Below are 22,787 nucleotides of genomic sequence, written 5' to 3'. Positions count from 1 at the left end.
AATAATATTAGACCTTGCAGCTAGAGATTTCTTAAGATCTAAAGAATGATTGTGCCAATTGTATTTACTATTAAATATGAGTCCTAAAATTTTTAAATTTGTTAAATTTTCAATTTCTATATTATTTATATTAATTGACGGAGGTGTACAATAATGTTTCCGACATACATGTAGGACTTTGCATTTTGGTAATGAAAGTTTAGCTCCAGAAGAAACTGTCCATTCTAAAATGTCATTAAGAGCATTTGTGAGTGAATTTTTGATTTCCATAACATTTTGATTTTTGGAGAGAATATATACATCATCAGCATAGAGGCAGTATTTTAGAGATTTGTGTTTGGTTAAAATGTCACATATATATTGAAATGCAATGGAAAACAGAACGGCAGATAATGGAGATCCCTGAAGTATTCCGTTCTGTAATCTGTATGTTGCAGAATAGGTGTTATTAGTTTTTATACAAAATTTTCTATTTGTAAGAAAAGCTTTAACGTAATTAAAGGTATTAGGGCCAAGGCCCCCATCTTTGATTTTCTTTAACACTACGTGTATTCCTATTCTGTCAAATGCTTTTTCAAAGTCTAGGGTGAGTATAGATGCATGGTTTTTGGAGCTCAGTGCTCTACAGATATAGTCATCTATAAAAAGCAGGGCGTCTGTACACCCACTATTAGTTTTAAACGACTTGATTTAGGCTAAAAAGTTGTTTAGATTCTGCATACCACATTATTCGTTTTGCGACAATTTTTTCGAAGATTTTAGTGGTACATGAGAGGAGAGAGATGGGTCGGAAGCTGTCTGGAGTTGGTTTATCTTTGTTAGGTTTAGGGATTGGAAGAATTGCGGCTGTTTTCCAGCTTTGGGGAATGACTGCGGTTTTAAGAATCGTATTGTATAGATTCAGAAGTCTTTGCTTTGTCTCAGCTGGTAGGTTTTTAATGCGAATGGTGTTTTATAAATAAGCTTTTACTTAACATAGGCTAATTTAAATTAATGTGTTTTACACGCAAACAAAATGTTTTGTACAATAATCCATCGCTTTCAAAACACAGAGAGCTGTGCTTTATTATAAAATGAATCAATGGATCAGTCATGTCACCACCAATTTTGGAACAATTAAACTGTATTTACAGCCGTTCAGTTGAATGATTTTAAATGTAAAACATTCCAAGTAAATTTTTTCAATACTTAGCTTTTTTAACAAATTTCTTAAAGTATTGTAAGAACATGCGTTGTGCATGTTTGTTTTTTTGTACACTTGAGGATTAAAATACATAAGTTTGCTTTTTAATATGACGTGACTTATTCGTTTAAATATCAAAATGTATTCATAAATGAACTACATACATTTGTATGTTCATATGTATGTACATCGTGTTTAAATATAAACATATGAAGGGTATTAATAACCCGTATAACCCTTTGAGTGCCTGTAAATTATAAAAAAAAAATTGTAGACCTTTCACACGTTCTTCTCTTTCGAGTTAAGAATGCTGAAGGAGCGATATATTAGCTTACATGCAACTCAATTATTACATGTTTTGTTTAAATATTTTTGTACGTATGCCGGAATAAGAATATTAGTCTAAATTTACACTCCATATAATTTTGTAAATACATTAACACCTCCAATAATTACAGAGTTCTGTCGCTATTTAGAAATTAGGGTTTATGCAAGTTACGTGTTACTAATTACAACTTTAAGAAAAAGGAGTAAGTTTCTTTGCCACTTACAGTTTTTATATTTTTTTATGGGAGTAGTAGCAAAAACTAAAGTCTACAAATGTTATCTTCCACATAATTCCTTAGAGACTTTGTTATTAGTGCGGTATATAACTGATTAAACTAACTATTATATAAAAGGGTATCAAATACGTTTCTATGGGCCTCCAAACCAAATGTTAGTATTTATAGAATTAAGAGCCACTACATAGGACGTAGTTGGATATTTTAGTTCTCTATTGACATATGAAATGAAAACTTTTATCAAATCACTATTATGTTCCACTTCTCAATAACATTGATATTTTCGAGCTGACACGAGATAAGAGCCAAGAGTCGTAAATATTAAATTACCTTATCAGTAATCCATATACGAATATACTAACAACATTTCTTATTGGTCATAGTCCAGCACCTTAGTTTTTCAATTTTAAAGTTAAATTAAGGTTTTTTTTTTAAAACACTATCAGAGCTTTTATTAAGAAAGCTTTGTGCAGCGACATTTAACGACCAAACTGTTAAGTAGTTAGTAAGAAATTAAAAAAACTATACATTAATTGTAAACTACGGGTGTTGTAGTTGATGAATAAAGACAATATCATTTTTCGTGTGGATCTCGTAAAAAGGAGTCCATATCTGGGATGTAAATTCAAGATGGGGCGCCCAAAAGAGTTAAATAGAGCGAGATTAACATAAGGATAAACCAATTTTGTAGACCAACGTTTAACAAAACCAAACATACAGTTGGTTTTCCTAATGATCGGATTAATATGCTCCGTTACATTGAGATTGAAAAGAATTCTAATAAAATGCTGCTATATCTTATAATCAATCGAACTAGAAGTACACTCCGCTTCAACTCAATACGCACACAAATTTTTGAAAATACTTTTTACATTTCTTCCAAATATTGCTAGTTTTTGTGCCATCTGTTAGTGCTAACATTCCCTTAAGATGTTAAGAAAAGAATTGGAGAAGAATTATCCAAAATCAACCTCTAGCTTTTCTTTCGCATACTTGTAAAGATTTCTACTAAGAAGAATTGAATATTTTGTTGATTCAACTTAATTGGCACCAAAAATTAAAATTTTTATTTCATTGGATACAACAAGTTTCTACTAAGTTTGGTAGGTGGTTCTTTCTCCTTTACTTTTAATCATTTTGTAAATTAATTCCGGTATGAATCTCACAGCTTTTTGATTTATTAGACGATATTTCGCTATACGCTAACTTAATGGCTCAGAAATTAAGGATTCTTTGTCTTTAAATGGGGGTTCTAACAATCCCCAATCATATTCAATATTGTTTATATTAGATGAATAACTTAAAGAAAGTTCAATTTTAGCACCTCTGCCCAAGCTTTTACTATGCGCAACGAGTTATTATGTTGGTAGTCCAAGTTTATGGGTCACAAAATTTAATACTATATAGAAACATTTCTTTCCTAGATTCCCTAGATACCCAGCTGCAGTAATTTTTGGAAGTAACAACCTTAACCTTAACTGTTCCATAATAACTGACAGCTTTCAATATACCAACACCTCCTACACAGTGTTATGAAGCTTTAATAACATTTTTACTTTCTTAAATCATAAAAATACAGGGTTATCCATTCTGTGGCTTCAAAAGTAAACGAAGATAAATGCTTATTATATAATTATTTTTTTCATAATATTTATTTTTAGGCGGTATCGCAGCCATAACTTGACGAATTTTGGTCTTTAAGAGCTCAAGAGTTAAAAAAAGTTGTCATGATGCACCATTTTGGAACTAGACTAGACCCAGGCTATGACGTCAAGCTAGGAAGAGAAGACATCTTTGGTGGCACAATCGGGAGATACAACATCTCTTTGTTGGATTCAGGCTGATTGATTTTGATGCGGGCGAGACGTTCCGGTAGCTAGTACGGAGTTCACACATCTCAATATCCACAAGGGTACATGAAAATCTCCTGATTAATTAACTTGCAACACGACACTTTTCCAGTATACAGGATGTCCGACATTGGCCGAGAACCAACATTGACTCGGACCACTACCTCGTTGTAGCCAAGGTACGGCTACGGTTCGACGTTAGACGGCTACAATCGCAAGAGATTGCCATGTCCTTTTCCGATCATGTCTCTAATAACCTTTTAAGGAGCCCCATGCTGCCTGCAAAAAGCATTGAAAACCAGTAGCAACATTGCAATGCAGCCATCAGAGATGCCGCCTCTGATGTGCTAGGTTTCACACAGCCACCACAGCGACGACGAATGCCGGCAAGCGAACGCAGAGAAACAACAGGCATACAAAACGGCGCTGTAAAGAAGGACCAGAGCTGCTCGCGAGCTCTACGAGAAGAAGAGGAGAGAGGAACACCGGCTTCTTAGATGGAAAAAAAGAGAACATGAGAAGCGCGCTATCGAGGAGATAGAGGGATGTCAGAACAGGAATGAGGTTCGTAAATTTCACTAAAAGGTAAAAAAAAACTCCCAAGGGTACCAGCCACAAACCGAAGCCTGTAAAGACGATCAGGGGAACATCGTAGTAGAATCGCAGTCTATGTTGAGAATATGGAAAGACCACTTCTCCAAATTATATAACGGCGATGACGAACCGAATTCCGCTGTAAAGGAGATAGAACCACTCAACCTGGGCGACGCAGATCAACAATTCCGCCTACCCGACCTTGACGAAGTGAAGATAGCTATATCTAAACTTAAGTCAAACAAAGCTGCTGGAGCTGGCGGCATTGCTTCCGAACTATTCAAAGCATCAGGCGATGACTTGGTAGGGAGCATGCACCAACTCATCTGCAAAATATGGTTGGAAGAAAGCATGCCCGATGAGTGGAATCTCAGCATAGTGTGCCCGATACATAAGAAAGGAGACCCTCTGAACTGCGCCAACTACAGAGGCATCAGTCTCCTTAACATTGCTTATAAGATCTTCTCTGCCGTATTATGTGAACGTCTGAAGCCATTCGTCAACAACCTGATTGGTCCTTATCAGTGTGGCTTCAGACCTGGAAAGTCCACTATCGACCAAATATTCACACTACGGCAGATCTTGGAAAAACCCCAGGAGCTTCAAATCGATACCCGCCATCTCTTTATCGATTTTAAAGCCGCGTATGACAGCATCTATAGGGAAGAGCTCTACCGAGCAATGTCTAGTTTTGGCATCCCGGTCAAACTTATTCGTTTGTGCAGAATGACAATGGAGAATGCACGCTGCTCTATTAAAGTCGGAAAAGATCTCACCGGTTTTAGACAAGGCGATGCACTGTCATGCGACTTCTTTAATATTGTTCTGGAAAGAATTGTGCAAAACTCAACCGTCAACACTAGAGGCACAGTCTTCCAAAGTTCCATCCAATTACACGGATACGCAGATGATATTGACGTAATTGGAAAATCAAAGCGTGATGTCAGTGGAGACGCATGTTGGTTGAGGCCCGGGTTCACCCGGACTGTAGCGCCACCTTAAGTAAGTTAGTTTGACAGATGTCGAATTTATACCCTAAACTTTTAAACTGGAAAATGGATTACCCGTTATAAGGTTGGCCCATCAGGGAAATCGAAATTCAATAGTTTTATCGTCTGAAAAAAAACAAGTGATACTATTCCTTTTCCAGAATATTTGAGTTTTGAAAAACTCTAACAACGTAGTGCCGATATTTTTGTAAGTTTAATTTGTTTAAGATGGCTTAAATTTTCTCTTCAAGCTGCTGTTTTTGCAGTTCTTTTTACCTCCCTTTATGTTTCATCTGTAAGAATCTTTATTTTTAAGTAAGAAAAAAACCATTAAGATTTTGGCCAATTTAACCAAGTCTTAACACAGCTAAGACATTTGTCATAAAATTGTAAATCGAAAATTGAATTTCACTTAAAACACTAAAATTGTTGATTTAAAATATCCAGTATTTGAATACGCACATAAAAAATGGACAAATTTTCAGTTGTCAGTTGGCTCAAAAAAAACTTCTTCTTTACGCATGAATATTCCCTTCATCATAAAGAGTTCACTATGGTTGCTTTCCTTGACATCGAAGGTCTTTAACAACGTCGACACGTCTGCACTAAATTCTCTAAATGTAAAAAGTTCGCTTCGGGAGTAATTTCATTGAATACTTACTAGCAGAATAATTAACTCAAAACTCGGCAACTCTTCTGGTAGACGATTCGTTAGCAGAGGAACACCGCAAGGTGGTGTTCTATCCCCTCTCCTCAGGAACCTAGTGGTGAATAAAATCCTAACTTGTCTGGATGCGGAGGGCTTCAGAGTGATTGCCTATGCGGAAGACGTTGGTATAGCAGTTTCAGAAAAGCATCTTAACATCCTAAAAGAACTCTTACAAAATGCCTTGGACAGGCTAATACTTTGGGCTGATCGGTGTGAACTGGGTTTTAACCCACACAAAACCGATTTGGTCTTATTTTCGAGGAGATACAAAATTCCATTTGTCAACCCTCTCAGACGAGGCTAAATATATGGGTCTTGTCTTGGATAAAAAAACTAAATTGTAAATGCAACGTACATGAAAGGGTCAAAAAAGCTACTGTAGCTCTATTTTCTTGCAAAAAAGCTATTGGTAATAATTGAAGTTTACAACCCAGAATCACGCATTGGCTATACACTTCGGTAATCAGACCGATTTTAATATACGGTCTGGCAGTATGCTAGACTGCTTTAGAGAAAGGTATAAACAGGGATAAGCTTAATAAAGTCCAACGTTCAGCTTGCCTATGTATAAGCGGCTCGCTTCGCACGACCCCATCTGCGGCACTGGACACCTTACTCTACCTATCACCTCTTGACATATTTAGCAAACAAGTAGCTGCAAGCTTTACTATTCGCCTCAAAGCTTCGTCGCAGTGGACTTACAACAACATTGGCCACTCCGTAATTCTAAGGTATTTAGAATCAATTCCAAAGAACATAGGCTACACAAATCTGTATTTTCTCAGATAGGCAGGACGCTATAAAATCTCTGGACTCTGTCTCAACAAACTCTATAATAGTCCATAACTGTCGATCATCTCTAATGGAGATGGCACAAAAAAAAAGTTCAGATCCAAAAGGACAAAATTAAATATTAGCAACCAACCGAAATTTCTTTTGTGTATTTTAACATTCAAAGCTTAATCGCAAATTTTAATGAGCTTGAACAAGTTTTAATAAACCAAACTTTTGATATAATTGTGCTTAGTGAAACACGTTTGACTGAAAATATTTCAGATAATGAAGTTAATATTGAAAAATATAATCTTATTAGATGTGATAGCTTGTCTAGGTATACAGGTGGAGTCGCTATTTATGTAAATGCAAATCTGCAGTGTGAACAAGTATATACACTAGTAGTGAATATGGATATTTGGTGTCTTGCTGTTAAAGTGCGATGTGGTTTTTGCTCTTTTGTAATCGCTGGCTTATATAGATCTCCATCATCATCTAATAGACAATTTTGTGACCGTTTTAATGAGTTAATGGATAATTTGGTGAAAGATAACAATAATCTTATAATAGTTGGAGACTTTAATATTGACTGGTTCGATGAAAATAATATTTATAGACGTGATTGCAACAAAATTATACTTGAAAACGGGTGTACACAATTAGTAAATGAACCAACAAGAATAACAAGTACATCTAGAACCTTAATAGACTATGTCGTCTCAAATTTATCTTATTTAGTGGCTAATGTTAGTGGTTATTTTGATATCGCAGATCATGAAGCTATATCTTTAAAACTCCCAATGAGAGCAAAATTTTCCAAACCAAAAGTTAAAAAAATACAAGTTTTAAAATATTCTAAAGCCAACTTATTATCAGCGTTTGAAGAAAGTGGTATAAATTCTCTTGTTGTTAATGATATACACCAGTACGCGAAAAATTTTCAAAATAAATTATTAATGGTATTGATTAAATTTAAAACGCTAAAATATCCAAGTAAAAAAGAAAATTCGTGGTTTAATCAACATTTGAATGCGCTCAAACATCAAAAACATAATGCGAAAAGTAAAGCAATCTTTACAGGTAGTTTGGATGATTGGTGTTATTTTAGAAACATACGAAATACTTACACTAAAGAACTTAATCATGCGAATTTTACCGCTTTAAATATTTACAATGTTATAATAAAACCTCATTTTGAGTTTTGCTCTACAATTTTATATTTAATCAATGAAAGTTCAATGAATAATCTTCAAAAACTGCAAAATAAAGCTATGCGTGCAATACTTAGATGTAGTAAATATACTTCTATAGTGCTTATGTTAAATACTTTAATGTGGATGAATGTTAAACAGCGTATTTATTTCAATGTTTTATTTTTTGTATTCAAAATTAAAAATAATTTACTACCAAAATACTTGTCAAAACATATTCGTTACGTAAGAGATGTTCAACCGTTTTTGTTAAGAAATGGAGAGGATTTAAGACTGCAATCATACAGAAGTGCAAGATCACAAAATAGTTTAATTTACAAAGGATTTAAGCTTTTTAACGATTTACCAAACAATGTAAAGCAACAGACTGATAGATTTATATTTACAAAAAGAAATAATTAACTTTGTTAAACAAAACATATAAACGCCAATGCCATTGTAAATAACATACAAATGTATATATATATTAATCATAATCATTTTGTAAACTATAAATAGCTAATTTGGGCTAAATAAAATATTTCAATTCAATTCAACAACAGTTTAATATTCACTTTTGCTGAGTGCCGGGCCATAGAGACATTCCAGATAACTGTAAGGCAGATGAACTCGCAAGGAACGGTACAGTACAGCCCATCCTACCACGTTTGGCTCATATTGGCATACCAATCGCTATTTAAAACGCTCAAGGGGCTTGCTTTCTCTTAGCAGATTGCATATAAGCCCTATAAAAGGTGTCATAACCGGACACCGTCTAATAGGAAAGCACGCCACGCGGTTAGGCGTATTCTCAAATGACTTTTGCAGAAGCGATATGGACGAGGAAGAAGAGGAAACAGTACTTCACCTTCTCTGCACATGCCCTGTTCTAGCTCAATGCAAGAACTACCTAAGTTAGGAAGAAGCCTCAAGATTCATGTGGTACCACAATGGGCCATTAAACTGGCCTAAGTGTGTCCGTTATCATCATATACAGCCACTTTAACTTAACCTAACCTAACGCATGAAATACTTTACAAGTGAGCAAAAACACGACCCGCAGTTTTATTTGAATATTTCTTACCATCTTATAATTTGAAAAAAATTAAAAACGCATTTTCGAAAATGTATGTGCGTGTTCAGTTGAAGCGGAGTGTATCTAATAATTTTGTATTATTTAAGAACAGTTTATATCTATATATATCAAAGAGATTAACATTAGTTTATGTACTTCTAACTGAAGAACGCTTGGGCCGATTTCGATGACTCGCTCAATTCGAATTTTTCTCCGACCAAATAAGAAGAATAGCCAAGAAAAAATTCCCGAAATATTAAGAAAATTCATTTGATGTTAAATGTTACGTTTTTACAATTTTTGCTTAAAAAATGTTTGTGATAATTGTGCCAAATTTGTGTGTCAATTGTTTTTGTAGTATTTTGTTTGCCTTATAAGAAACTAACATGATTTTAATAATCTAAATAAAATTTAAATTCACACTTCTACTTATTTAAATATTCATATGATCTTGGTTGTCCTCATCGATAAAATAATGTTAAGAATCAAAACTAAACAAAAAGCATCTTACAATAAAAATACAAATTAGTTTTTCACTTACATATTCTTATACATCTTCTCTCCATTTGGTCCGATTTGTTGATTTTGTAGACGAGTCTTCACCAAATCCAGTGGAAATACACATGACACACCAATGATACCGGCAATACCGCCATTGATGATTTTAGGCAAGATTCTAAAACAAAAAACAAACAAAATTCTTTTAATTTATAGTAAACTCTAGGCGTCGTCGTCGTCGTTAGGCATCTCACTAATTTGTCTAGTATCAAACAAGGTGAAATATTTAGAATACCGAATTAAACTTAATCGTGTCTGCATAGATTTGTATAAGTAGGTTTGTTGTTTTGAACGCATATACTACAAATTAGATAAGACGTCTGGTGTGTGTCTTACGAAAAGACGCACGTTAAATACAAAATAGGGGCACGCGACAAGTTTCCTTTGTGAAATTCTTATCAGACTCGAATAATGGCAAAATGCCAAAATGTTGAAAACATTGTATACAAATAAATTGTAAATCGTTTAAAATACTAAATTTATTTTAGGAGTGCATGAGTTTATTAACACTTTGGTTTTGAACAAGGCCATTTTTTAATAAACTGTTTTAAATCATAATTTCAATAAAGAAAATACTTACGCAAATTGTTGCGGCTGTTTTGAAGACGACATTCTGAAAAAAATAAATAAAAAAGTTAAATCATTTTTTGTTGTGTTGCTATATTTATTTCAATTGTATCTGCAAATTTTTGGCATAGTTCTAAGTTTTTTTTTATTATATATGTATGTGGTAATTCAATAAAAATATATTGTACTTTTCGATAATAAAAAAATTCAACAAGGTAAAAGTAATATGGGCCAAGGTCGGAATTGGGTTTTAGAGTAACTATATATGGACTATATGGACATTAAAATATTAATAATTTATTTATATTTTACTTTCTTTGTCCTATCATTTCCCAGCTTCTAGTTTTTCTTATGAACATTTTTATAATTTTACTGCAATTTTAAATAAGATGTTGAAAATGACAAACATGTGAAATTTGTTTCGAAACCTTAAGAATTGGCTTTCTCAATTAAAAATTCGAAGACAAAAATTAAAAAATGTTGTTAAATATAACAAGAGGCCATTCAGTACAAAAAGAGATTGGTGTTGGGTTACGTACGTCATGAAAGAACAGTTAAATTCTTTCTAATTGTGACTATGAGCAAAAGGTTTAAAATAATTACATTACAACCAATAACATTAATCGAACTTAAAACCTCACTTAGCAAGGTCAAAGGCAGAACCCCAAGCAGAGATAGAATATCTTATCCAATGCTAAAAAATGTACCTTATAAAACTAAGCAGAGAATTATTGATCTTTATAATAGTATCTTAAACAACTCTATCATTCCTCATACCTGGAAATTTTTTACAATTATACCTATTCCGAAACCAAAAAAAAAAACAAATACAATCAAAGGATACCGCCCAATCTCCCTTATCCCATGCATATCCAAAATAATGGAAAAGATAATTGCAAAGCGCATACTATGGTTTACCGAAACAAACAAGCTCATAAGTCCTAACCAAGTTGCCTTTAAATCCAACAGAGGATGTGTCGACGCTCTTCTTCATATCGACTATTTTGCTACAAAAGCTCTATCAGCAAAAAACCACGTATCCATTCTCTTCCTTGATTTCGAAAAGGCCTTCGATAGAATAGGTCTGTAAATCATGTAGTGTCATGTAGTTCTGAAAAATATTACAAAATGGGGTATTGGAAAAAAAATATACGGTTATGTAAGATCCTTTTTAACAAATAGAACTTTTTGTGTAAAGACTAATAGCGTCTACTCTTCCAACTACCCATTGTATAACGGTATACCCCAGGGATCAACTCTCTCGGTGGTTTTATTTATAATTGCATTCGACGATATAAACATAATTTTGAAAAAGCAAAAATTACTAGATCACTGCATTTATGCAGACGATATACATATATATTTTATGTAAAATTAATGATATTGACAGAAGTAATATCTTGTTTCAAATTGCCCTAGAAGAAATTATAGATTGGTCGAAAACGTCAGGCGCCAAATTGTCCATCCAAAAATGTAAATTGCTCCACATTTGTATAAAACAAAACTGTGCACAACTTAATCTTAATATAAACAATGTACAAATCCAAAATGTAAGTAACTTAAGTATTCTAGGTTTAGTCTTTAACATAACGTATTCTTGGAAACAACGCTGTATAGATCTTAAGAAATCACTAGCTGCGAGAACTAATATTGTAATATATTTAGCTTTAAATAAAAGTAACGTACATATAAATACCCTTTCAAACACTACGAAAATGTTAGTTTTAAGTAAGATTGAATATGGATTGTATATATATGGGCATTGTCCTAAATCAATTTTAAATATAATAAAACCAACTTACCACGCCGCCGCAGCAAGGAGAACTATCAACGCGTTCTCAACACCTATAAACAAAATTAGCAGAAGAAGGACTTCCAAGCATAGAGGAACGAAGAGATACTATAACTGCTAAACTGTTTGCGAAACTGTAGTTTTCCAGAAATTTAATAATCGATAACGACTTCAAAAAAGCATCTGATCATAAACTTAAAAAAAGGATCCCATCCGCCATTGCTACGATTCTTACAAAAGCAGCTGAGTTTGAACTACCAACTAAACAGGAGCGCCAAGTTACTCCTCGTATTCCCCCATGGTTCATCAACCCGGAATCTCTAATATAAACTCTAGCTAGTTATAAAAAAGTAAATACCAGCAATAGTATCAACCGCCAACTCTACACAGCCATCTCACTCGAATTTAAATCGGATGGATGGAAATTTTGTAGGAATCCAGGGCAACGAATACGCTGACAGTGCTGCCAACTTAGCCAATAATGCTCCTGTATTTCCAAAAAACGTCAATCTCTCTTCTCAAATCCTAACAACTTAATAAATAATATTATTGATGCTGCTGTTGTTGTACCTGCTGAAGAATCATCATCATCATTTAATTCAGCTCTAAATTTTTTAAATAAAACTTCGATTTCTCATTTTGGAAGAAGTAAACTTTCATTTTATTATCAGAACGTAGGTAGGTTAAGAACAAGACTTGATTCTTTATATCTAACTTTATCTTCATGTATTTATGATATAATAATTTTAACAGAGACTTGGTTATCCGAGAATCATTTAACATCTGCATTTTTTTCAAATTTCTATACTGTGTTTAGAAAGGATAGATGTAAACAAAAATCAGGTATGGAAAGGGGGGGTGGAGTATTGATTGCGGTTCGGGCTTCATTTCCATGTAAAGCAATTGACTTGCAATCAAACTCTAATTCTTCTAACCTGGATATTGATCAGCTTATTGTTTCTGTAAAAATAGAAGAGAATAAATTGTATGTTTTAGCGAGTTATATACCTCCTAAGAGTCTATTAGAGCTTTATAACACACATTTGCTTAATTCTAAAAATATCTTGGATAATTTAAATTTAGAACATATTATTTTTGCTGGAGATTTCAACCTAGGAAATATAAACTGGAGTCTAGACTCTGATGATAAATATTTAATTCCGTTTAATATAACAAATGAAATTGAAATAACAGTCATTGATTTTTTAAGTCAGTATGATCTAATACAAATAAATTTTCAATTAAATAATCTAAATCGCATTCTAGATCTTATATTTGTAGACAAGGAATATCTTATTTATGTGGAAAAGTCTATTTTTCCTTAAGTGGAAAATTCAATTCATCATCTGGCATTAGAAGGTGATTTTATCTTTTTATAGTTATTTGAAAAATGAAAATGAACCTAATACTATTATTTATGATTATAAAAATGCTAACTTTGATGCAATGATTGAGTATTTGTTATCGTTTTCGTGGCAAATTATACTCAGCGATTCTAATTTAGATAACAATTACGCAATTTTTACAAATATTTTAAATAATGCAGTTGAAAAGTATGTACCAACGAAATATTTAAAAACAAATTCTAACCCTGCCTGGTATAATAGAAGACTTACTAATCTCAAAAATCAAAAGAATAAAGCATACAAATTACACAAAAATAATAAAGAAAATCTAAGTTTACGAAACAATTATATAGATTGTCAGCGAAAATTTGACTATTTAAATAAATTTCTACATCGTAACTACATTCTTTCAATTGAAAACGAACTCAAATGCAATAGCAAACGTTTTTGGCATTTCTTAAACTTCAAACGTAAATCTTTTTGGCTGCCTCTCAGCCACTAACAAACATTTTTAATATTTCTTTAGCTACAGGCCAATTTTTGAAAACCTGGAAAATCTCATTTTTATCCCCTATTTTTAAATCGGGATCAAAGCAAGAGGTCACAAACTATAGACCAATCTGCAAGCTATCTGCTATACCAAAATTATTTGAAAAAGTGGCGTATAACAAAATTTCGTCTTTAATCCAAGAAAAGATATCAGTGTTCCAACAAGGTTTTGTAGTAGGTAAATCTACTGCAACTAACTTAACTATTATGGTAAATGCAATCATAAATAATATGGAAAAAGGGTTTCAAACCGATATAATTTTTACCGACTTTGCCAAAGCATTTGATAGAGTCAATCACAAAATTCTACTCCACAAATTACTTTCCTTTGGTATAAGTTCGTCTCTGTTAAACTGGTTCGAGTCTTACTTGACTGGAAGAGTACAAATTGTTAAAATTAAAAACTTATATTCTGATGATATTTATGTCCCATCAGGCGTTCCACAAGGTACCCATTTAGGACCTTTACTTTTTCTTATTTTTGTGAATGATATTCCAACAATTTTCAAAAATTCTGACTGTCTCCTTTTTGCCGATGATCTCAAGATCTACCGTAGGATTACCTGCATATCGGATTGTAGCCTTCTGCTAGAAGACCTGGTGAGATTAGTAGATTGGTGCAGGATAAATAAACTTCATTTGAACGTAGAAAAATGTCAAATACTATCGTGTTTCAGGATTCTTAATCCAATTGTCTTTGATTTCAATATCAATAACATAATTCTAACAAGGGTAAATCAAAAAAAGACTTGGGAGTAATCCTAGATGTTAATCTGTCGTTCCTTCCTCATTATGATTACTTGATCAATAAAGCGAATCAGATGCTGGGTTTTATAAAAAGAAATACCAGAGAATTTACTGATTCATTCACTTTATTATCTCTTTATAACTCTCTGGTAAGATCAGTACTTGATCTGCTAAAAATCTATACCGTCATCATTACAAAAAACTCAACCCTAATAAACTCGCCCCCGTATACCCAACAAACGTTTCCAAACACAAAAGCTCTAATTTTGTACGACTTCGACTTGGACACACATCACCCTCTCATCAGCATCTCCTCAAAAAAAATCCGCCACCACTTTGTACAAATTGCAATACCAGGTTTGACCTGAATCACATCCTAGAACACTGCCCTGTATTGCAACCCATAATCAAAAATTTATTTAAAAATAAATGTATTTATGAAATTCTCCAAAACCCTAATTCCACAAATATCGACAAAATATCAGATTTCCTTTTAAAAGCAAACATTTTAATTTAAATTAAAACTAAAATAAGAGCCAATAGTCTCCGCAGCTAGGCTCGTTAAACTAAGTATTACCATGTAATTTTAATTACCTGTTAATAAAAAATAATAATAATAATAAAAATTATTAAAGCCCATGATATTATTCAGTTTTATTAGCATGAGAAGCATTTGTGCAACGTGATTTCACATTAAAAATTTAAACAAAGCATTTATTGTTAAAATCTTGCGCAAGACAAAGGAACATTTTTTACTTAGCAGGAGAAATTTAAATTCAGCATTTATACTAGTGATCGGATAAGTAGCTTAACTCAGTCAATTGCGTACGCCAACGCACGACTTAATCGAGTAAAGAACGGCCCCAAAAATTGAGGTTATCAGGATACTTTTGCAGCTTGACTTCGACAAGATTCAGCAATATTGGAAGTTAAAAATCAAATTTTAGAACTGCGAAATCACTAATGTAGTCACTACTTAGTAAAGGCATTCTGATTGGCTACTTCCAACTACAAAATGAGTTAAAATTTCCCCTACGAAGTAGTGTACAAATTTCAGCAACAAATTTAGAGGAGAATGATTTTGACGTTTCACAATCAGCCGTTAGGTAAAGACACAAGTAATTTAAAATTCAATAAATCGTTTAGTATTTAAATACAAATATAAATCACTCAAATTGTGTTTTAAATTTTATTTTATTGAATTTAAAAACACAAAACATTATTTAAAGTTATTAAATCAAAATTTCTTATTTTCCATATTTGCATTTGTCAGTAATATGACAGTTCCGGATTCACTTGCTTTGTAGTGCAATTTTGCATTCAGAAAGCTAGTTAAATTTTGACTACATGGTCACTAGATTTATGAATGCGCCCATTATTCTGTAATTGACTCCGTTGTATGGAGCCTCATGCGATCCTGAAAAGAACTGGAAAAATCCAGTGATCGTGGGACCAATTCGAAAGCGAATGGCAAATAAAAGTTTAGTAAAGTTCCTTGGCATCTGGTTAGATCAGGATTTGTTCACACCCAGTCGATGATTGCCAATGGCACCCAGTATAGATGGGGTGTTTGACAGGAAAGGTCTTCGAAGTTGCCTGGAATTACACCAGACTCCGAGTGCAAACATTACTATTCCAACCAGGTTTTATACAAAAGAGCCAACATAAACAGAATAGATATTTTTTGCTGAACGGGGGCACGGTGAAGAAGAAAGACCGATGCTTTCATCTATATAGACAATCGACGGCTGATACAGGATAGAGAGGCGGTTCTGCTAATCTACTACGTCAGCCGTAAAACTGTAAATAGGCGACTCTTTTACAGTCGAGACGTCCTTGCACTGGACGGAGTTGAGCGCCTTCAGTTCAGTACTTTTAGTGTTTGTCTACAATAATGAACAACTTTAAATGTTTGTTGGAATGGTCATCTCGATTTATAAAACTCTTCCTTAGATTTTTCAACAAGGTAAAGCCCCCATCAACACTTGTAGGGTTGTTAGAAGTTGAACTCAATCAGACGACGTTGAACTTTTGCAATGGCCCCCATAATCAACGCACTTTAACATCATTGAAAACGTTTCCAGTTATTATTAAAAAAAAAAAACTAAATGTCTCTATTTCAAACCGTTTTATAGAAATTATGGAAAACATCGTCATTACTAATGTAAAAAAACGTTATAAATAAATATTTTAAAACCTTAAAATACACAATTTCATTTATTTGTTCGTTTTTTTCTTAAATTTTACATGTAGCCTCATCCTAGTGGCGTATTTCTTTGTACCCTATTCAAGGAGTTTTTTCAAATGGTAGACATGTGCATTCAAGAGGACACAAGTGTCCACCTGTCTATCAATCTCAACTCCCCGCGGTGAACATCGGGTGCCTACTACCTCAACTGGAGATTGGGTTCCAACCCCAGTGGAAAGTTGTTCGGGGCAGCAAACGAGAAAGGGGGAGAGGTGTTTCCACTAAGGCACCTTTTCTTATCCAGGCGGCAGCGGACGAATTCTCGAGATGGAATCGAGGGTGGTGTCTACAGTTCCAGTAAGGTTGAACTACTTAGTGAACACCTTATAGGGCTTCTTCGACATATTCGGAGCCCAGGCCTGTAAGGAGCGGTTTATCCGGCTTCCCCTTCCTTGGAGTTATACTAAGGATCTGGCCCTACAGGTTGGGGGTTGGTCGGAAGAAAGCATGCCCGATGAGTCGAATCTCAGCATAGTGTGCCCGATACATAAGAAAGGAGACCCTCTAAACTGCGCCAACTACAGAGGCATCAGTCTCCTTAACATTGCGTATAAGATCCTCTCTGCCGTCTGAAGCCATTCGTCAACAACTTGACTGGTCCTTATCAGTGTGGCTTCAGACCAGGAAAGTCCACTATCGACCAAATACTCACACTACGGCAGATCTTGGAAAAAAACCCAGGAGCTTCAAATCGATCCCCACCATCTCTTTATCGATTTTAAAGCCGCATATGACAGCATCTATAGGGAAGAGCTCTACCGAGCAATGTCTAGTTTTGGCATCCCTGTCAAACTTATCCGTTTGTGCAGAATGACGATGGAGAAAGCACGCTGCTCTATCAAGGTCGGAAAAGATCTTACCGATGCATTTGATGTCAAAAAAGGTTTTAGACAAGGCGATGCACTATCTTCCAAAGTTCCATCCAATTACTCGGATACGCAGATGATGTTGACATAATTGGAAGATCAAAGCGTGATGTTAGTGGAGCGTTTATGAACATTGCGACGGAAGCGAAGAAGATGGGTTTAGTGGTCAATGAGGGCAAGACAGTAAGTAACTAAATTAAAATAGGAATATTAAATAGTTGGAATATCGAATATCTAAACAAGTTTGGTTATTTAGTAGGCCGAGGAAAGCACTGCACCGACGAAAAACGGGAAATCATAAAAAAGTTGCGAAATGAAGGAAAAACTTATAAGGATATAAAGTTGATGTTAGGGTGCTCTGACCAAATGATCGCCAATGCTGTAAAATATGAAAAAAAATCGAAACCCGGCGACGGTAACGAAAAACGAGTGAAAATGACGATCGTTGTATTGTTCGCTACAGCCGAAAGGATCCTTTTGCGTCCTCTAAGATGATCCAGGAAGATCTAGGACTGGCAGTAAGTAGCGTAACAATAAGAAGGCGATGGTGGAACACAATATTTCCGCTCGCAGTCCACGAAATGCTAATTGGCCTGCAGAGAAATGGCGAAACAATTTGTGGACTTACGAGACCAAAATTGTTTTATTCAGTGGAACACGTCCGACGTCCAGAAAATTCCGAGTTTAAGCCTCGGTACACCATTAAAACAGTAAAGCATGGAGGTGCTAAAGCGATGGCATTGGGCAGTTTCTCATATGCTGGTGTTGGCCCCATACATCAAATCATTGGCACGATGGACCAGTGCGTTTATGTGGATATAATGTCCAGTATGATGCTGCCTTATGCGAGTTGGAATATGCCGGTTAAATGGGTATTTCAACAAGACAACGACCCGAAACACACCAGTAAGTCTGCCAAGGAATGGTTTTGGGTCGATGGGGTTGAAATCATGGACTTGCCAACTCAGTCGCCTGACCTCAATCCCATAGAAAATTTATGGGCAGATGTGAAAAAGGATGTTTCTCGATGAAGACCCTTGAATTCGAGGCAGTTGTGGGACGCAGTCGAGGAAACATGAAACCAAATTCCAGTTGAGCGTTGTCAGGCCCTTGTGAACTCTTTGCCACGCAGATGTGCAGCAATTATAAAAAACAAAGGATTTTCCATAAAATAATGACAAAAAAAACTTAATATTGAATATTTTTTTTTAGCTTTTTATACTTTATTTTGTTTACTCCTATTATTTTGAACAATTCGTTTTTTTACTACCTTATTTGCTTTAAACAAAGTAGTCTTTAAGCATAATAATAAAAGACTGGATAACCTATTTTGTATAAAAGAATTTTCTCAAAACACCAATATTTTGGGTCAACTTCAAGCGTCCAATGTCAGTAATACCGGAACAAAAGCCAATATCATGTTCTACTAGAAGAACTACGCAAAGCACACATCTTGTACAGCAAGATTGTGGTTATTGTATCAGGTCACCTAACCTAAATTCAATCGACTATAAATGGGATGAACTGGTACGACGAATTGCTCAAAAGAACTGAAGAAACATTAAGGACCTAAAAGAAGGCCTTCAAGAAGAATGGTAAAAAATTAAAAAAAAAAATGCTAAAAACATTAAATCGAATCGATACGCAAATAAGTTCCTAATATTAAGTATCAGATTATGTGTAGAGGGTTAAATTTTAGGATTGCTTTTGTTTTTAATAATAAATTGCTGTTCAATGGCTTAAATGTTTATTTTGGTTTATTTAAAATAAAAAGGTGTTTAAGTGCCATACAAAATTTCTTAAAAGGTTTTAAACTCTTCGTACATTTCCTTGGAGAAAACGCATTACCAAAACTAATATTTCATTTGTGCGATTAGTCCTGGGAACTACTGAAATGTAGAATTTAATATAAATTTTTGACAAAAATCGTTCAAGATAGCAAAAAAAAAAATCTAAAAACAAGAAGGCAATATTAAAATTTGCCATTGAGCATTTAAACTGGACAGTTTACAAATGGAACACAGTGCTCTGTTCGGACGAATCCAAATTTAGTGTTAAGGGGTCGTTCATTTGTCAACGCGTTTTGGAAACTGTTGGCGAAATAAAATACATATTTATGCATTTTTTTAATACACAAGTTGCCTTAGTCTTGCCCCACACTGTATCAAACAATTGCTTAGCATGGAAACTGCTTTATAGCTGGTTTAGTTGATAACTCGTTAACAATGTGTAACCTTAAACTAGACAAACTTAATCAGCCGGCTTTTTCATATATTTAATCGGCTCCGAACATTATGACTTAATCAATATTCTGTTTTTCACCAATCTGTGTCATGTATACCAAATTTCATTGATATTATTTGTTGTATTCTTGTTATATTTAATTTTGTGAGTGTATTTAGGTACATATATCATAATGTTTGCATATGAATGCATTCTCTGCTAACTCTTTTGAGATCCGAAAACATTTCGCACAAATTGAAATGTGATCTTTTAGTGCCTTAGTGTTAATTAACACAAATTAACCATTAACTTTTATTTGTCATACAACATTTCAATTCAAAACAATTGAACTTGTTTTTTGAGTAAAAATATTATTTCCTTGACAAAAAATTACATACAAATCAATTGTATATACATATTTATGTATGAAGGTAAATAATTACATAAGAAATAAATTTGAGGACGATTTGAAGTTCCTAGTCGAGAATTTTTCAAAAATTCGTTCCATTGTTTCTAGAAATTCATAGTTTTTCTATCCAAGCAAAATATTCAACAGATGATTAACTTTAGTAAAATATGAAGCAGGTACATACATACCTACACAGGTACAACGAGATAGATAATTTATTAATATCTATCTAATAAAATGATTCCTTGAGGGGTCAATGCACCCTGTATGTTTGTCGACATTTATGAATTCTGTTTAATTCTTGTAACTTACATCTAAATTATATAATTTAATCGTTACATAACATTGGAGACATGGGATTTTCTTTTCAATCTAAATCTACGAGCTTATAAGTATAATGAGTACAGGCTTATCATTTGAATAGTCGCTAGGGCCCACGAGAAAGTATCAAATCAATTTTGTGTTCATTCAGCCTTTTCTCAGCTTAACACACATCCACCCTTGACGGCTGTTCGTGTTGGGTGATTACGTACATTGTGTTTTTAATAAAGAATAAAATATTGAAGGTACATTAAATTATGAAACTTACTTACATGCAAATTTAATATCGAGAGTAATTTAACTTGATTCGAAAGAGGAATTTTCAGAAAGGAGGAGTAATTTTCCTTTGGAATGTTTTGCGATTTTAATTGTGAATATTATTTAAATATATTTATTACTATGGAAGGAGATCACTTTTTACTGATGACTAGAAAAAGCGTTAGAGTCCAAAGGAACCCAACATGCCAATGACGGACAATTAGACAAAATTAAGTAGATGTGTAGTTTTTCTCGTCCCGGCTCGGATTCCACAAGTAACTCGACACAAATTGGCAAAACGTACGAAATCGAACTGAAATTTTTATTTGAATTTAGTTCTCTTTTTCGATTTGCAAAAACTCAGATTTGGATCATGTTGATGTGACAGTTTGTAGATTGTATGTTTACAATGCTGCCAAGTTGTTTTCTTTATTAATACCTCCGATAACTTTAAGCATTATTCACATGAGCACGACCAACGAATGAACGAATATTCGTCGATTTTGACATTTCTTTCACATGAGAGTTTTAATTCGTCGCGAATAAAGTTTGACTTTGACCACCGAAACAGCGATTATTTTATTCGTTGGGAGTGTGGATAATGTGGAACGCGAATAAAGTTTGACAGTTCGTATCAACTTCCTTTTTTTTTCGCGAGGAATATATTTGTTTTCTTAAATTTATTGATATATGATATTGAAAAGCAAAAATATGCATCATAAATCAAATAGAAACTATATTGCCATCGTTTTGCTAAGAATTTATGTGGAAATATGTCTTCAAACGTATATAGACTCACATTTTGTAAGCCATTCGTCGTTCGTTGTTCTCGCTCATGTGAATGCTACGTTAAAAATATGCACGTCTCGAAGATTTATGATGAACCTACATGTTACATGTATTTGCAACTTTACAGGTCAATCGACGACATAAATACATTTTTTCATTTTTCCAACACGAGACGACTTTCAATCTTTCAAGGTTGGGTTTGCAGTTTCTTTTTAATTTAAATTCTAAAAAACATAAACTATTTATTGTGTTTTTGAGATCTATTTAAAAAAAAAAAACTTACTTAAGGTGGCGCTACAGTCCTTTGTGAACTAGGGTCTTACCCAACATACTTCTCTATCTAGCTCAGTCCCTAGCTAGACGGCTCCAGTAGCGCACTTCGAGGTGATTGAGGTAACTTTCCAATTGTGTCCTGTAGGTGTGGATTCCAAGACTTTTCGGGTTGGAGCATTGGTTTCCATGCGCTCTACGTGATCCAGCCATCTCAGTCGTTGGACTTTCATACTTCTGGCTAAGTCTATGTCGCTGTACAGCATGAACAGCTCGTCGTTTTATTTTCTCCTCATCTCACCTTCTATGCATCGTATGATCTCCACGTTGGTGTTGTTTTCTGTGTTCATAGCGAAGCCCAGGTAGACAAAGTCCTCATCTGCCTCAAAGTTAAACATGTCGAAGGTTACGTTTTGACCGAGATGTCGGTGCGGTAGGTCCTTTCTTGAAGACGGCAGGAACTTTGTTTTACCCTCATTAACCGTTGAACCCATTTTTGCAGTCTCTGCATCAATACTCATAAAAGCCCCATTGACATCACGCTGAGTTCTTCCGATTATGTTAATGTCATAAGCATATGCTTGTAATTGGACAAACTTTTGAAAGATAGTGTCTCTAGTGTTGATGTGAAAGCTCTGCATTATTCTTTCAAAGACGATGTTGAAGAAAAAGCATGACAGTGCATCACCTTGTTTTAATCCTTTTTGACATCGAAAGGTTCTGTTGAGTTGTTGCCAACCTTTATGGAGCACCTTAGTTAGTGAACTACAGGAATGTATTCAGGTTTCTGCTGCAGAAATAAGGAACTCGGCAAGCATAAGAAATTTCAAAAGACAATTTTTCAAACGCATGCGATCAGGAGGGGCACTCTTAGAAAAATTTATATGTTCAATAAATTAAAAAAAAAAAGTAAGAAA

The 22,787-nt window shown here is 34.1% G+C and overlaps 1 protein-coding gene across 2 annotated transcripts in view; it reads right to left on the bottom strand.

Moving 5' to 3' along the window:
* Nucleotides 1–21,167, bottom strand: part of LOC129939740 (mitochondrial glutamate carrier 1-like) — a 38,797-nt gene extending 17,630 nt beyond the window's left edge. Inside the window, exons 1-3 of one of the 2 annotated variants that reach the window (XM_056047857.1) lie at nt 20,822–21,167; nt 10,066–10,098; nt 9,469–9,603 (exon numbers count right to left, since the gene is read on the bottom strand). In XM_056047857.1, coding sequence (XP_055903832.1) covers nt 9,469–9,603; nt 10,066–10,097 — 167 coding nt within the window. In that variant the 5' untranslated portion in view covers nt 10,098; nt 20,822–21,167. The remainder of the gene's footprint in view (nt 1–9,468; nt 9,604–10,065; nt 10,099–20,821) is intronic. The other variant, XM_056047856.1, reaches the window with a different exon arrangement.
* Between the last annotated feature and the right edge of the window lie 1,620 nt (nt 21,168–22,787).

This window comes from Eupeodes corollae, chromosome 1, assembly GCF_945859685.1.
Source record: "Eupeodes corollae chromosome 1, idEupCoro1.1, whole genome shotgun sequence".
In the NCBI taxonomy this organism is placed as follows: domain Eukaryota; kingdom Metazoa; phylum Arthropoda; class Insecta; order Diptera; family Syrphidae; genus Eupeodes; species Eupeodes corollae.
This window is presented reverse-complemented; position numbering and strand designations above follow the sequence as displayed.